This window comes from Eulemur rufifrons, chromosome 15, assembly GCF_041146395.1.
Source record: "Eulemur rufifrons isolate Redbay chromosome 15, OSU_ERuf_1, whole genome shotgun sequence".
Taxonomy (NCBI): Eukaryota; Metazoa; Chordata; class Mammalia; order Primates; family Lemuridae; genus Eulemur; species Eulemur rufifrons.
The window spans coordinates 5,573,501-5,590,798 of record NC_090997.1 but is presented as its reverse complement, the minus strand read 5'-3'; the positions used below and the strand labels follow the sequence as shown (position 1 = coordinate 5,590,798).

General features: G+C 56.8%; 1 protein-coding gene across 1 annotated transcript; it reads left to right on the top strand.

The window, feature by feature from the left end:
• Positions 1-2,559: 2,559 nt before the first annotated feature.
• Positions 2,560-14,834, top strand: TEAD3 (TEA domain transcription factor 3). The gene is made up of 12 exons (XM_069487932.1): positions 2,560-2,618; positions 4,364-4,428; positions 7,967-8,029; positions 9,083-9,094; positions 10,407-10,544; positions 10,646-10,695; positions 11,262-11,323; positions 11,942-12,075; positions 12,284-12,457; positions 12,661-12,801; positions 12,884-13,036; positions 13,221-14,834. The coding sequence occupies exons 1-12, from the start codon at positions 2,612-2,614 to the stop codon at positions 13,332-13,334; spliced, it is 1,113 nt and encodes a 370-aa protein (XP_069344033.1). The 5' UTR covers positions 2,560-2,611; the 3' UTR covers positions 13,335-14,834.
• The last annotated feature ends 2,464 nt before the right edge of the window (positions 14,835-17,298 follow it).

Sequence of the window (17,298 nt, the reverse complement as noted above, 5' to 3'; positions counted from 1 at the left end):
GGCTGTCGACCCGGGTGCCCACACAGCATACCTGCACACGTGTGCTCCTGTGCATGGCTGCGTATGGGGGTGCCACCTGCGGGGCCCTGTGTAGGCGCCTCTGCCCCAGGAGGGTTCCTAGAAAGTGAGTCTTGCATGTACCTAGGAGCCAGCAGAGAGGAGGGACGGTGGTCCCATTCTATCCTTGACACGTCCTTTGGGCCGCCCCCTAGGCTCCCCTCCCCCTCACCAGCTGCCAGCGGTCCCAGCCAGGGGCTGCCCGCCCCGCCCCCCCAGTCTGTCCCAGCTCCCAAGCCTGCTGCTGTGTTCGCCATATTTGGCCACAGTGCTCCCGCGGGGGGCGGGGCGGGGCTGACATCACCCCAAGAAGGGGGGGGCACAGCCTGGATGAGGGGAGGCAGGAAAGTTGCTTTGGAAGTCTGGGCTGCCAGGGCCCCCCATGCGCTGGGCCCCTGCTGCCCTGAGGGAGGCCTCTGGGAAGGATCTGGTGGGAATGGGTTGAGGACTCCGTTGGGAGGGGTCTTAGCTCATTGTAGCCCCTCTGCTCCTTCCCCCCTGACAGCCCCATGGCAGTATCAGCGGATACCCGGGGGAGGCCCTGCATCCCAGCTACAGGGTGGGGGACAGGCAGGCGATGGTGGGTCCGGCCCCTCTGACTGGTCCAGGCACGGCTTCCTGGCTCCCTGGCTGCCCACCGGCCATGGGAGAGAGACTCCTGGTGGTCTTCCTTGGAGGCTTTACAGTCAACGCTATACAGCAGCATGGGAGTTCTTAAAATTGCTTGAGCTGTTTGGGCTGAGGGGCACCCCCTGGTCTAGGCCCCACCCGGCAGGCTCAGGGCAGTTGCTATGGCAGCTGGGCCTCCTTTCTCTCTCCCAGGGGTGGGGTTTCTCAGCCCCCTCTCCTTCCCCCACCAGTTTGAGACTTAAGCTAGATTACTTGGGTTCAGAACCCAGATCTAGCACTTACTTGCTGTGTGCCCTTGGTCAAGTTGCTTCACCTCTCTGTTTCTTTGATTCCTGTGAAACAGAAATAAAATAGTATCTACCCCATAGGGTTATTGTGAGGATTAAATGAGTCAATGTGGTAAAATCCCAGAGTAGTACCTGGCATATGACAAGTACTGTTCTTAGTAGTAACTTCCAGATCTATCTGACATTCAGGCCCTCCCACCCCATTCCACTAGCGACAGGCTGCTCCACAGGGAGAAGCCCACCTCACCCGTTGGCAGGACCTGGAATTCTTGTTCCTCTCCCTGGCTTCTGACAGGGTCCCCACGTCTCTACCCTGCCCCCCACCTCCCACTGCCCAGAGCGGAGTCCCAGGGTCTGGCCCAGGGTCTAGCCGTCTGGGGCTGTGAGGCTCCCAGGACGCGGTGTGTTAATACATTGGGCACGCGGGTTCTGGGGCTGAAGGGCTTGGGGGTGCCTTGGGCTGCGAAATGGGGGCCGTGGGGGCCGGCCGGGTGTGGTCTGGGTGAATAACGCAGCCTGGGGAGTGCAGTGCAGGGAACTTGGGTTGCAGAGCCCTGGCCCGGCGAGATGCGGGCCAGGCCAGGGGCCAGCGTGTGGGTGGTTTATGGGCTGTGTGGGCCGGGGAGGTGCGGGAACAGGAAGTGGGATGGCGGAGCGGGTGGGGTCGAGCCAGGCTGTGGGCCAGGCACCTTCTCAGCGGCTTCCCCACCCGCTCCCTTTTTGTAATTCCCGGGGCAGGTCCCACCCCACGTTTAGACTCCTTGGCAGCGTTCTGGTTAGTTGTCTATTTGGGGACAGGGAAGCTAGGGAAGCTGTGCCTTCCTGGGCCAGGGGCCCTCCTCATCCCAGGAGGGGTGCTCAGCTGGGTGTGCTATGCTAACAGGAGGGGCACTGAGGGCGTGAGAGCCCGAAGCCCTGTCTCTTTCTCTCTCTCTCTCTCTTTCTCTCTCTCTCTCGATGCCTCCGCAGCTGCATGGCCCTGTGAGCCTCAGTGTTCCTCTGTGAGTAATGGGCATCACACCTTGCCTTCCCATGTTAGTTTCATGAGGACTGAATGAATATGAAAATGCTCTTTCCCCACAAAAGTGCTGTGTCGGTATAAGGCATGATTAATGTTGTCATCGATCTCTTGTGTCATGAGCCAGGCATGTGGTTGGTACCTTGTCATGATCTAATTTAAATTTTAACCCACAACCTCTGGGAGACCCTTTCCTCATTTGACAGGACTGAGGCTCAGAGAGGTGAGGGAACTCATCCAAGGTCACACAGCTCTGAATCAGCTTAACCCCTGGTTGCTCCATCCCACCTGGAGCACCTGCCCCCGGGGTGGGGCTGGGAGAGTGCTGTGGTCGGGGAGGACCTTGGCCTTGACCCCTCTGCATCTGCCCCCAGGCTCCTGGTGCCCAGTGGACTCAGGCCCAGAGCCCAGAGCAACCAGCACCATAGCGTCCAACAGCTGGAACGCCAGCAGCAGCCCCGGGGAGGCCCGGGAGGATGGGCCCGAGGGCCTGGACAAGGGACTGGACAACGATGCGGAGGGCGTGTGGAGCCCGGACATCGAGCAGAGCTTCCAGGAGGCCCTGGCCATCTACCCGCCCTGCGGCCGGCGCAAGATCATCCTGTCGGACGAGGGCAAGATGTACGGTGCGTGTGGGGGGCCCAGAGACACTGGCCCGCCTCGCGCCTCCCCGGCCACTCCCCGCTCTCTGCCCCCTCACCCAACCGGTTTGGCGAAATCCCGAGGCCGCCCCGTCGGCGGCGAGTCTGGGCGTGCAAGCCTGTGTGTCTGGATCCTCCTCCGGCCTCCTCACAAACAAGCCTGGCCTGCCCCCACCAGCCGGCCCACACCTCTGCACCCGCCGCCCTCTCCCCTCCGCGGGCATGGAGGTTTCGGGCTGACTCAGTGGGCCCAGGAAACTGGGTCAGTCCGGCTGCTCCAGGCAAGGCCTGGAGAGGGTCCCTCCCTGCAGGATGTGGAAAGGAGGCCCGAGGGCCGCGGCCTGGGTGAGGGTCCCCACACAGTCCCTCCAGTTAGGGGAGCTCGCTCTGTGACAACGGCCTGTGTTGGGAAGAGGGCTGGGGGAGGTGGGGACACGTGCATTCGTCAGACCCCCTCCCTAGGCTCTACTCTTTCTCTGGCTTCTCTCCCTGCCCTCTTGCCCACCTCCAGAGGGGACGTCCCCTCTTGTCCAGCCCCGAGACAGCTTTCCCAGAGCTGCATTTTAGGGATAACTCGGCTCCCCCCAGGCCTCCCTGGTGGCCCCTGGTCAAGCAAGGCAGGCCCCAGCTTCTCCCCCCAGCGCCCAGGACCATGGCGGGCGTGGGAAGCAGCAGGGGCTGCCTGTGTCCCTTGGCCCCACTGCTCTGCCACCCCCACCCCCGGCCCCAGAGCCCCACTGTAGGGACAGCAGATGTTCCAGGGCGCCTCCACAGGGCGGGGGCCATCTGCCCCCACTGCTACCTCCCCGATGGCTGGGGCAGCCCCACGGGGTATTTTTAGCCAGGGCGGAGGGAGTGGGGTGGAGGGGCTGGCGGGAAGGGAGGAGCAGTGGGGCTGGTGCTGTCATCGGAGAGGAATTTGGAGAATTTGGCCGGTCTGGGGAGGCCATGGGTTGGGGGGCAGAGGGCCTGGATTTGGGGGGTAGAGGTATACACCCTGAGGATGCTGACATACGCAAGTACCCTCCCTTGGACACTGGCCGGCTCTGGGCCCTCAGAGGGGCCGTGGGCTGAGCAGAGCCCCCACCCAAGGCTGACACGGTTCTCTCGCACGGGGCGGGAGCAACGCTGGTAACCAGTGACATAGGAATGACGGGCACAAGGACATGGTAACACGCTCAGTGACACATCTTGACACAGTGTAGGAGGCACATTGGAGGTCGTCAGTCCTTCCTGGTCTTCCTTCACCAGAGAAGGAAAGTGACTTGTCCAGGGTCTCCCCCACGGCAAGGACAGAGCTTGGACAGGAGCCCGGTCCAGATCCCCTTCAGACTTGCGTGGGGACGTGGGAGAGACAGCCACCATCTCACTCGCACACACCCCAAATACATGCTTTCAGAGCTTTGGGGCTGGTGACACGGGGCAGCGTCACTGGGGGCTGGCGTGGCAGGGTGCCATGCCGGGACAGGCCCCCCCGGCACTGCCCTGCTGACCTGTGCCACAGGCTTCTGTCCGCGGGGAGGCCTGTCAGGGCGCCTGGCGCTGCCCTCGGCCCCTCCCCAGCCACCTTTGCCTGCCCCGCCGCGCAGCTTGGGGGACGCGGAGGAAGAGAGTGGGAAGGGATCGGTGTTTTGGGAAGGGTCCCGGTGGCTTCCCTGCAGAGTCCGGGGTCTCCTGCCTCCAGCTCCGCCCTTGGCCCAGGCCTCATTTGTTCTCTCGCCGCAATCTAGGTCGCAACGAGTTGATCGCACGCTACATTAAACTGAGGACGGGGAAGACTCGGACGAGAAAACAGGTAGAGAGATGATTGATGCTGGGCCCCCCCGCCCCACACACTCCCCCAGCCTCCGATCAGCCCTGCCCCCTCCTCGGAGCTGCCCCTGCCCAGCTGCCACCCTCCTTGTCCCATCACGCCCCCACCCTCCCTCTCCCGGCAACTTCACACACTCCTCAGCAGGCCCTACTGTCCTCTCTGACCACCCAACACCTTGCCCGGGGCCTTTGCTTCAGGGACCACAGATAAGCCCACGGGGCTGCTGGGGGGGCTGTTGGGGCTCCTGCGTGGTCCCTGCCCAGCAGGGAGCCACATGGTCAGAGAGAGAGGAGCGTGTGCAGGGCACTGTGGGACAGGCGTCCGACCCAGACCGGGAAGGCATCCCGAGGAGGTGGCACTTGGGTGGCATTTAAAGAGGGAATGGGGGTTAGCCAGGCAGAGACGAGGGAGAGGTCCCTGCTTCCAGCCTGAGGAAGGCGGGGGGTGAATAGTGACCATCGTACACCCACGCTGAGCTGACTTTGTATTAATTCACTTAATCCTCTCAGCGACGTTATGAGGTAGGCACGGTCATTATCTCCCTTTTACTGACGAGGAAACTGAGTCACAGGCAAGTTCAGTAACTGCCTCTAGGTCCCTCAGCTGCTGGCTGGTGTGTCCAGGAGTGAGCCGTGCGGTGGGGTAGCGACAGGCAGGTCACCGGCCAGCCGTGGTTCCTGAGCCACTGAGTTGGAAACACGCGGAGACGCTTGGGACAGAGTAGCGCGGCGAGGAATTTGCTACTGTTGTTATTACTGTCGTGGTTGTAAACAGAAAGCTGTCCTGGGCTCGGAAGGGAACTCTCCGAGTTCCCTCGTGAACTCATGCTTCACCCAAAGGATGTGTTCGTGGGAACGTGTTGGTCACCGGTGGGAAGGGGCCAGGGATTACTGAGCTTGGTCACGTTGAACCGAGGCCCAGGTGGCAGCGGTGGGCACATCCCAGCCTTAGCTCTGCGTCCACCGTTACACCTGCTGCCGTACGGACCCCTGAGAAGGCCACCTGGACAATGAGCTCTTACAAACCAGCTGTTGACAGGCTCAGAATCATTTTTTTTTTTTTTTTTTTTGAGACAGTCTTGCTCTGTCACCTGGGCTAGAGTGCCGTGGCGTCAGCCTAGCTCACAGCAACCTCAAACTCCTGGGCTCAAGGGATCCTCCTGCCTCAGCCTCCCAAGTAGCTGGGACTACAGGCATGTGCCACAATGTCCGGCTAGTTTTTTTTTTTATATAATTTTAGTTGCCTGGCCAGTTTGTTTCTATTTTTTCAGTAGAGACAGGGTCTCACTCTTGCTCAGGCTGGTCTCGAACTCCCGAGCTCAAGCGATCTTCCTGCCTCAGCCTCCCAGAGGGCTAACATTACAGACGTGAGCCACCGCGCCCGGCCCAGCTCAGAATTTTAAAAACCGCTGGCCTGAATCATTTTGTAAGCGTGGGGCTCCCTCTAACTTTATCCTTTCCTAGAACTCTAGGTTTTTATATCTAATATCCCCTTAGAAGAGGACCCCTCCGACAGTTGTGAGGACTGGGTGGGTGGCTTGTCTTTATGTGTTGCAAGAGCAACCAGCCAACAAGTTGGCTTTTTTTCCCCTGGTCATTCTTTATTTTATTAATACTTCTGGCAAAGAAATGTAGTTTTAGTTTTTTATAGATACATGCAGCAATTGATAGCAAGTACAGTGCCTCCATATGTTGACAAAAATATTAAATTGGGATAAAGTTCCATGTGATTTTCAACTGTCACAGAGTCAACCATTTTGGGGACCAACCCTTGGTCCTCTGGGCCAAGGGTCCAAACAAGTTGTGGTAGCGTGGCTTGGTGGTGAAGCAGGTGGGCTCTGAAGTCAGACCTAGTTCAAATCCTGGCTCTGGCACGCAGCTGTGTGACCTTGGATAAGTTCCTTAACCTCTCTGTTTTTGGTTGGATCATCTGTAAGTCAGGGATATTAAAATAGTACCTACTCCCTAGCTTTGCAGTGAAGATCGGGTGAGTGGATACGTGTGGAGTGCTGAGAAGAACATGGATTTGCTCAGTAAACATCCGTTACTGTGTCCTAGCGTGAAGCGATCGGTAATTTTGCCGGACGTGTCTGATTCCTGGGCAGGGTGAGGCAGCGAGAGGGGCACCCACCTAGGTTCTAACCAAGTGGTATGAGGGGCTGCCCAGCGTCACATACATAGTAGCTTTCAAGCTGTGATTAAAAATAAAAATAAACTGTTTGTGGGGGTAAAAACAGCTTGCGAAGAAGGTGGTGGTACCGCAGGTGCGAAGCCGCCTCCAGGCTCTGTTTGCTGCTGTTGCCTGGAGAAAACGGTGGTGTTTGGGTTCTCTGAGGATCAGGGTCGGATCCTTGACAATGTCAAGGGTCTGTTGTGCAAGCCGGGCACACAGCCCAGGGTGTACACGTGCAGACCGCCATTAGCTCAGGTTTGCCAGCAGAGGCTTCAGGGAGAAGAGGTGCAATTAAGAGCACCTACTGTGTACGTATATATGTTGGCATACGTTAGTCCAAGGAAAAGGAAGGTGCGTTGGGGCAGGAAGCTGCATGAGCAGAGCAGAAACCGCACCAGGCCTAGTTTTATAGGGTGGGATTGTTGGGGTTGGCAGGAGGCCCTAGGCAGTGGTACGGGGGAGATCTTTGGTCAAGGATGTGGCCTTGTTCTGGAATTTAAAGACCAGCAGAGCATCAGAGCCATTGCTAGCCCCCTGTGGTGCCAGTTAGTAAAAGGTGTCTCTGAGGTCACCAATGGGGAAGAACTCATCCTTTTTGGGGAGCAGACAGACACCCCTCTTCTGGGTTAGGAGCAGCCTTGTACCAGGGCACATAGCTTGGCCAACAGAACCTGGGCTGGATTTCAGTCCTCACTGGTACCCTCTAGGCCAGGTACTCTTTTTTTTTTTTTTTTTTTGAGACAGAGTCTCACTCTGTTGCCCGGGCTAGAGTGAGTGCCGTGGCGTCAGCCTAGCTCACAGCACCCTCAAACTCCTGGGCTCAAGCAATCCTCCTGCCTCAGCCTCCCGAGTAGCTGGGACTACAGGCATGCGCCACCATGCCCGGCTAATTTTTTTTTTTTAATATATATATATATTTTTTTTTTTAGCTGTCCAGGTCATTTCTTTCTCTTTTTAGTAGAGACGGGGGTCTCGCTCTTGCTCAGGCTGGTCTTGAACTCCTGACCGCAAATGATCCTCCCACCTTGGCCTCCCAGAGTGCTAGAATTACAGGCGTGAGCCACCACGCCTGGCCTAGGCCAGGTACTCTTGTACAGTGAACAACCTATACAACTGTACATGGTAGTCCTGGAAGCCACTGTAGGCTCTTGAGCAAGACAAGCCCAAGAAGAGAGCAGAATTGGCAGCGCCAAGAGGTGTCTGCCCAGAGGGGCCCCAGGGTTCCCCCATTTACATTTGGTCCCCCAGAGATGAGGGCTGGGATGCTCTTTTCTCCGTGGCCACCCTGTGGCTGTGCCTCCTCACTGTCTGTGTTTTCCTCTCTGGCGGGACTTGGGGCGGCCCCTAGGTGTCCAGCCACATACAGGTTCTAGCTCGGAAGAAGGTGCGCGAGTACCAGGTTGGCATCAAGGTACGTCGGGTGCCGGACTGGGGCCTCCAGCCCCTCCCGGGCCCCTTACCCACGGCGCCTCCAGCACTGTCCATGCGCGGCTCAGGCCCCTGCCTCGGCTGTTCCTCTGGCCCACTGTGCCTCCTTTCTGGCTACAGCTCTGCTCTGGCATCTCCTCCGCTCTCTCCGTCCTTGTTCTCTTCCTTTCTCTCCCCACAGGTCTCTAGCCACTTGCAGGTTCTAGCCAGGCGGAAATCTCGGGAGATTCAGTCCAAGCTGAAGGTATGGGCCCCTGCCACCTGGCCTGGCCCTGCCAGCACTCTTTTGGGCCCAGACCTGTTGCTACTCTTTGGCCCCAGCCTGGGCAGGGAGGGGCAGAGAGGCTGTGAGGGGGTCTCAGAAACACACGTAGCAGCAGGAAGCCTAAGGACCGTGTCAGGCCACACAGGGCCACGGCCCCTGGAGACTGAACAGGAGCCCAAGGATAGCCAGCCCGACAGTGAGGAAGAGGGAGACCATCTGGGAGCCACTAAGGCCCACCTCTCCTTTTCTCCGTTTTTCTTTTTCTCCTTCCTCCTGACTGCTGCTTACTAATTGCATGGAGACTTCAGGTGGGCAGGGAGGAGCACCGGGGGGTACGGGCTGGAGGGGCTAAAGAAGTGGGCGTGGCAGTTCCTAGCAGGCCTGGGGGCTCTGCAGCCGAAGATCTCAGTCTGGGGGTCGTGACCTTGTCAGGCCCCCTGCGGGCTGTGTGCTCTTCTCCCTGCCCGCTCAGCTGCGCAGCGGGCTCAGCCTCCCGGCCCTGCCCCCAGACCTCCAGCTGACACCGACAGACCGGGGTGTCAGCTTGTTTCTCCCCCATCTTCCCCTTGCCAGCGCTTGCCCCCCACCTGGCAAGCACCCCCTCTAGGGGGGCGGGGAGGGTCCACAGCTGCCTCTGAGCAGCTTCCTTGGGCCCCTCGGGAGCTAAAGCCAGGTGGGCGCGGGGGGAGGTAGGCGGAGACGCGTCCCCTAGCCCACATGGCCTCCCCCGTGCGAGTCTCTTCTAACCCACCCTCCCGCTTTCCTTTGCAGGCCATGAACCTGGTGAGTAGCACTGCCCGCCCCGGGGGTGGGGCGGGGCGGGGAACCTGCGGCCCTGGGGCCACATGTGGCCTTCTGGATCCTTGAGGGCGCCACTGAATCCAAATTTTACAAATTTGGATTTTTACAATTTACAAATTTTTTTTTTTTTTTTTTTTTGAGACAGAGTCTCCCTCGTTTTACCCTAGCTAGAGTGCCATGGCGTCAGCCTAGCTCGCAGCAACCTCAAACTCCTGGGCTCGAGCGATCCTCCTGCCTCAGCCTCCCGAGTAGCTGGGACTACAGGCATGTGCCACCATGCCCAGCTAATTTTTTCTATATATATTTTTAGCTGTCCATATAATTTCTTTCTATTTTTAGTAGACACGGGGTCTCGCTCTTGCTCAGGCTGGTCTTGAACTCCTGAGCTCAAACAATCCACCTGCCTCGGCCTCCCAGGGGACAAACCTTTTTAATAGCCCAGAACATTTGATACAGGATTTTCAAATTAGATTGTGGAATCACTTTAATAGGTTTGCAAGCAGCATTTTTTAAAAATGAAATACAGTGGTTCTCAAACTTCAGTGTGCGTCAGAGTCACCTGGAGGGATTGTCAAGACAAATTTCTGGGCCTCACCCTGAGTTTCTGATTCAGTAGGTCCGGGGCCTGAAAAATATACATTTCTCTTTTATTTTTGTTTTTTTTTTTTTTGAGACAGGGTTTCACTCTGTCACCCTGGTGGTGTCATCATAGCTCACTGCAACCTCCAACTACTGGGCTCTAGTGATCCTCCTGCCTCAGCCTCCTGAGTAGCTGGGACCACAGGCACGTGCTACCATGCTGGGCTAATTTTTTAAATTTTATTTTTAGCAGAGATGAGGTCCTGCTACGTTTCTCAGGCTGGTCTTGAACTCCTGGCCTCAAGCCATCCTCCCGCCTTGGCCTCCCCAACGGCTAGGATTACAGGTGTGAGCCACACACCAGGCCTGAAAACATACATTTCCAAATGCTTTCAGGTGATGCTTGTGCTGTTGGTCCATGGGCCGTACTTTGAGAACCACTGATGAAATATTATAGAATAGAAAGTGTAAGTGTGTATGACATACAGTAAGAGGAAACACCAATATGTACTAGGCTATGGAATAAAATTATTTCTTACTGCGGGCGTGGTCAAAGGTGATGTGTACCTAGGAGGCGGAGACCAGAGAGGGGCGGAGACTCTCCTGAGACCACACATCAGACCTGGGCTCCCTGGGCCGTGAGGCCTGGGAGGGGGCCCCAAGGCAAGCCCACGCCTTGTCCCTGGCCCAGGCCTCACTCGGCCCCACTCCCCAGGACCAGGTCTCCAAGGACAAAGCCCTCCAGAGCATGGCGTCCATGTCCTCCGCCCAGATCGTCTCTGCCAGCGTCCTGCAGAACAAGTTCAGCCCACCCTCGCCCCTGCCCCAAGCCGTCTTCTCCACTTCCTCGCGGGTACGGCGTCCCGGGGACAGGCTGGGTGGGCATGCTGTGAGGGACAGGCTTTAGTGGGGTCGTGGGGACTGAGGGGCCCTTGTCTTTGTCCCATCTCGCAGTTCTGGAGCAGCCCCGCTCTCCTGGGACAGCAGCCTGGACCCTCTCAGGAGTGAGTACTGCGGCCCGCCCTCCCGCGCCCCCTTCCTCCTCGCAGCCACGCCGGGAGCCCCCTCCTCTGGGTTCCAGCAACAGCTGAGCAAAGTTGTAGTTCAGAAATGTCGGCCGAGGGCGCAGTGGAGCCTGGGGCACCGTGGGCGCATCCGTGCGTGCGGTCGCCAGCCCACTCACCAGCGGGGCCCGCAGTTAGTTTTCACCCGGGGAATCTCCGAGTCAGCCACTCGGTTCACGAGTCGGGAAGGCGAGTATGCCTGGTTTCTTCAATCCTAGAAGAAACCAAGGCTTCCACTGTAAGGCAGGCCCGTAGCTTCACAAACAGATTTTCGAGGTGGGTGGGCGGATGGGGCTGAAATGCTGCATTCGGTGTGCACGTTAGTTGTGCGATGCAGCGGGTGTCCATAGAAGTTAGAATGGGAAGAAAACAAGCGTGCGAGTCCGCTTGCCAGCGTGTGTTTCCGAGCCTCAAGAGAAAGGCTAGGTGGCTTTCTGTGGGGGGCTGGGCCAGGTGGAAGCGGGGGAAGGGGTGATGCTCTAACCCGGCTGTGCTCCTGTCTGCAGCATCAAGCCCTTTGCACAGCCAGCCTACCCCATCCAGCCGCCCCTGCCGCCGACGCTTGGCAGTAAGTTCCCCGCGCGAGGCCGCTGCCACCACCGCTCTCCCTGGCACCTGCACCTGTGCTCGGGAGAGCTGGCCCAACTGTGTGTGTGTGTGTGTGTGTGTTGGGAGGGAGGAGGAGATGGCGTCTGTAGGGGATCGGGACAGGCCAGAAATATCTCCTTTACCTTGTACAATGTTGTTTTCGGAACTCTGGCACAAAACCCTGGCCAATACACAGCAACGGTAAACACCATCCAAATTATTACATTCATTTATGTACCTTTCTATGGATAGAACACTCCGTGTAAGAAGATACACCAAAATCCTAATAGGGATTCTTGCTCTCTCTAGGTGGTAGGATTCTGGGGAATTATTTCCCGTTTTTGCTTTTGTGTTTTCTATTTAAAAACACATTAGTACCGACCCGAGAAGAACGTCCTTTGTGTATACTACTGGGGCTGTCACGTAGAGTTGTGCAGGTTGTGTACTGCACAGGGACACCCAGTAGGGGAGTCAAAATCCAATCCATGTTCCCACCCCAGAGGGGCACTGTTCTCTAATTTGCACGGAGGCTCTGCAGGCTGGGGCAGTAACCGTGTGCCCGCGCCCATGCAGATGAGGCTCCATCTCGCCCTCCCAGGTTACGAGCCCCTGGCCCCGCTCCCCCCAGCCGCTGCCTCTGTGCCCGTGTGGCAGGACCGCACCATCGCCTCCTCCCGGCTGCGGCTCCTCGAGTACTCAGCCTTCATGGAGGTGCAGCGAGACCCTGACACGGTAACGTGTTTGGGGGTGGGGGGGAGACTTTGCACAGTCATGAAGAGGCTGGCTGGGCATTCCAGGACCACAGCTCAGGGCCCTGGGGTTGGGGGTCTGGCCCGTCTGAGAAGCCACAGGGCAGCTCTGTCACCGTGCGGCACCCCCTTCCCCACCCCAGGCCGCACGCTCAGGTGCCCTCCTGACCTTGTCTGGGCCGTACCCACAGTACAGCAAACACCTGTTTGTGCACATCGGCCAGACGAACCCCGCCTTCTCAGACCCGCCCCTGGAGGCAGTTGACGTGCGCCAGATCTACGACAAGTTCCCTGAGAAAAAGGGGGGACTGAAAGAGCTCTATGAGAAGGGGCCCCCGAACGCCTTCTTCCTCGTCAAGTTCTGGGTGAGCCGCCCTGGGCCCTCTCTGCTCCCAGCCCAGATGGGCAGCACCCCGTGGGCCACTGCACTGCCCCCCGACACTGCTGTCTCCCTGCGGCCCGTGGGCAGAGTGCCGGAGGTGGGTCCCTGGGCGGAAGGCCGACGTGGTGTGGCAGGAAGCCTCCTTCTGGCTCTGCCAGCACCTGAAGCCCCCACTTCCACCCCCAGGCCGACCTCAACAGCACCATCCAGGAGGGCCCAGGAGCCTTCTATGGGGTCAGCTCCCAGTACAGCTCTGCCGACAGCATGACCATCAGCGTCTCCACCAAGGTGTGCTCCTTTGGCAAGCAGGTGGTGGAGAAGGTGGAGGTGAGTGGTGGCCCGGGTGGCGTGGTGGGGCCGGGAGCACGCAGACCAAGTGACACACTCTCTGTCTCTGGGCTCTCCGCAGACCGAGTACGCCAGGCTGGAGAATGGGCGCTTCGTGTACCGGATCCACCGCTCGCCCATGTGCGAGTACATGATCAACTTCATCCACAAGCTGAAACACCTGCCCGAGAAGTACATGATGAACAGTGTCCTGGAGAACTTCACCATCCTGCAGGTGTGGGGGGCCGCAGGGGATGTGGGGGGTCCTGGGAGGGCCACAGGCCAGGGGCCTCAAAGTGGGGTAGCCAGACCCATTTCTCAGATGAGAGACTGAGGCCAAGAAGGAGAAGGGTCTGCTCGGCCCCTGCCCGGTGGCCCTGTTCCGCCTGACCTCCGGAATCTTCCTACAAATCCCCTAGGTGGTCACAAGCCGGGACTCCCAGGAGACATTGCTTGTCATTGCTTTTGTCTTCGAAGTCTCCACCAGCGAGCACGGAGCCCAGCACCACGTCTACAAGCTCGTCAAAGACTAGGGTGCCTCTGACCCCCCACAAGAATGCAGGACAAGCATCTCCTCCGCATACCTGCCTGGCACCCCCAGGGGACCAGGACTGAGGACTCATCCACCTGCCAGGCCTCAGGCCCAGGACCCAGGAGGCCTCCCCACTACCCCGGCACACACGCTCCCTGCCACTGTTCTGCGCTTTAATTGTGGGAGAAGAGAGAGAGCTCGGCAGTGGGGCAGCCTGCCCGGGGCACTGACCCACCATTGTCCAGCTCTGCCCAGCCTTGAGTGACCTCAGAGAGGCGGGGATGGAGGACACCTTCAGGCTCCGGCATGTGTGGCCACTGACCCCCCCAGGGCAGTGTGATGGGCAGGTGAGGGTAGAATGGAGATGGAGGAGTCGACACGCAGAGGCTCCGGGGAAGGAGAGTATCAAGTCGAGGTTAGGCTGAGGAAAGAGAGGGGCCCCCACTTCTTTGCACCTTCTACGTGCCAGGCCTGGTGCCAAGGCTGCTTGCATGGCTTGTGCCGTCCTCAGACCCTACAAAGCAGACGTGGGCCTCTGTGTTTCAGATGAAGTGCTGAGACTCCAAGAAGTGGAGGCATCCACAAGAGGGGTGGGCAGAGCTGGAGTTCTCGTCCAGGGCTGCCTGTCCCCAGAGCCCAGGTTTACACTACCTCCCTGCAGCAGGGGCTGGCCAAGGGGTGGGGGAGGGGCTCTGCACTGGGAGTGAGGAGTGGCGCCTCCTTGGGGGCCTGGACAGAGCACCTTCTCCCGGAGTCCCCCAGCGCGGGGAGCACCTGTTTCTGACCAGGCAGAGAGGGGAGTGCAGCAGCTACGAGGCACCTGTGAGAACCCCTACCAGCCCGCAAGCCAGCCATTGGCCCCAGGAGCCTCCAGGCACCCCTCCAAGCTGCCCTTGCCTAGATCAGGTGCCCAAGCACCCCAGCACCCTCCAGAGGCAGGCCCAGGCTGAGAAACAGGATTGAGGGCCAGGGAGAGGAAGATGCAGTCTTGGCCTCCTGGCAGACCAGAGACCAGGGGAGGAGGGCTAGCAGGCGGCTTTGATATTTTCTCTTGCCCAAGACTTGGGTGTGACAAACTCTTGGTGGGCACTGCCCCCTTCGGTTCTTCCCCACCTCGGTCTCCCTGCCCTGGAGCAGCCACTCGCAGACCCAGTTCTGGGACCGAAGGTTAACCCTTCCCCTGCAGCCCCTTCTCTGCACCCAGGCCCCTGGGGGCAGCCAGGCCTGTCCGGCAGCAGCCCTCGGTGTTCATGAGTTTCATATGAAGTACTGTGCCCTTCCCTTCCTTGGCCCCGGTCCTGCCTGAACTTCCTGACGGTCCTCACAGTTTGCATATCGCTCAGGCCACCTCCAGACCCCACCTAGGTTTTATAATGTATATTATATATATTTTTGTGTATTTTTTAAATCCAGCTATGATGGGTTATATCATAAATGCGGTTTGGGGCTGGGGCAGAGGCCCTCAAGGCCCTGCTCCTGCTCAAAAAAAAAAAAAAAAAAAATTAAAGTTATTTGTTTGTGGGTCAGTCATGTGACCAGTTAGTTGTGTGTCAGACCTTTGGATTGGAGCAGCTTCAGGTGAGTGCTCCTCCCAGGCCCTGGTGTGTCACCGTCCATCCCTGCACCTTCCCGTCTCTGCTGAGGGGCCCCAAGCCCTGCCCATACTTCAAACATATGATGCAAGGGCCCCACGAAAGCTTTGCCAGCTCCCGACAGCTCTCACAGTCCCCCCTGCCTCGAACTGAGCACTTTTCTTCGCCCAGTGCTGGCCTGAGCTCACCTGAGTGATTTGCCCAGGGTCACACAATGGGAGCTCCAGGGCCCTGCTAAGCCAGCACGTACGTAAGAGCCTCAAGGAGGCTCAAGTACTCTCCCAAGGCAATGGCTGCTGAGCAGGAGGAACAAGATCCCAAGCCATGTCCTGCCCTGAGTCACCTCCTGCTCACACAGTAGGGACCAGAGTCAAGGGTTTTGGGAGAGGGAACAGTTCCTGATGCCCTTCAATGGGCATCTCGGGTCCCAAGGGGGCTGCTCCAGCCTTTCCACCTGCAGTTAAATATGGGTGAACTGTGTGGGCTCACTAGTCACAGGATGAGAAACACTGCCCTGAGGGTGGCACGCTGGAGATCACTAGGGTAAAATAAAATGGGGCTGACCCAGTTAAATTTGAATTTTAGATCAACAACAAATAATTTTTTAGTTTAAATGTAGCCCACACAATACTAAAAAAAAAAAAAAAATCATTCTTGATCTGAAATTCAAATTTGGGCATCCTGTATTTTTATTTGCTAAATCTAGTAATCCTCCACAATCTGATCTAGTTTGTTCTGGTCCAGCCTCCATGTTCACAAATGGGGAAACTTGAGACCAATGTCAAGTGAACTCACTCAGCAAGTCACTGGCAACATCATGATTTGAACCTGGTCTACCTGACTCCAAGTTGTGTGCCTGGTATACCATTTACCCAGTGGCTTTGTCCACTGAATTAGAGGAACCCAAGACTGTCACTTGCAGGTTGGGAGTCTGTTTGGAGCCCCAGTCCGGTAGGAGCAGGTCCTGTCACCAATGGATGCTCAATATAGTCTGTGCTCTCAGATGAATACGTCTATTGGGTGACTGGGCTTAACAGCCTTCAGGTGATTGCTTTTGCCTTTCTTTAAGCATTGCTGTTCCTTAAGAGACAGGATCTCACTGTCACCCAGGCTAGAATGATCGTAGCTCACCATAACCTCAAACTTGGCTCAAGCGACCCTCTTGACTCAGCCTCTCAAGTTGCTAGGACGGTTAATTATTATTATTTTTTTTTTACAGAGACAGGGTGTCACCATGTTGCCCAGGCTAGCCTCAAACTCTTGCCTAAAGAGCTCCTTCTGTGCTGGGATTTGTGAGCCACTGCACCCGGCCCTAGTATTACTTTTTCTTCTGATTGCAACGATCACTGGATGTTTACAAAATAAGCCCAGAGAAAATTAAAATATTTAACTCCCAGAGTTAACCATTCTTAACATTTCGGTATACAAGCTTCTAATTGTTTTTATTATGCATGTGCATTTTCCTCCCTTTCCAATAAAATTGGGTCCTAATTTCTGTAGCCAGCCTTTCTTCTCATGAACATTGTTCAACAAACCTAGGTATTGGCTACCTTCTAATACAGTGGTTGATGGACAAGAGGAAGACACAGGCTTGGCCTGTTATCCTAAAAACTGAAATTCAATGCTCATCCCCATTAGGTTTTGTACTTTCTTACCTGAAAGCTGTTACTTAAAAGCTAAAATGGCAACAACTGCTCTAGATCTTGGGTAAAAACCTTGTATTCTTCAGTTCAAGGACAGATAAAGCTTGCATTTTGCAGTACCAATGTTATGCTTTGGAACAACCCTTCAGTTCCATTAAAAAGCAGATTCAGACCAGACCATAGGTGACAAGAAAAACTTGAAAAGGCCAGGCACAGTGGCTAACACCTGTAATCCCAGGAGGATCACTTGAGGCCAGCCTAGGCAACGTAAAAAGACCACATCTCTACAAAAAAATAAAAAAATTAGCCAGCCAGGTGTGGTGGTGCACACCTGTAGTCTTAGCTACATGGAAGGCTGAGGCAGGAGGATCACGTTACCCCAGGAGTTTGAGGTTGCAATGAGTGGTAATTATGCCACTGTACTCTGTACTCTAGCCTGGGTGACAGACCAAGACCCTTTTCTCAGAGAGGGGAAGAAAAAAAAAAAAAAAAAATGAACTGGCTTCATTATTTACCAAAGTTAAATGAAGCAGATTCAAGTCAAAGGTTAAGCCACAGGTATTTCCCATACCAAAAGCCACCTTTCCAGTAGCGGGTGCTAGAGGCAAGAGAACTGCAACAGGGAAATGCCTCAGAAGGCCCTGATGGAAGTTTCCATGGCCTGACCTCCACCCATTGCTGGTTCCCCTAGAAAAAAGCAACAGGGTCCATTAATTTTGTGCATTTGTTG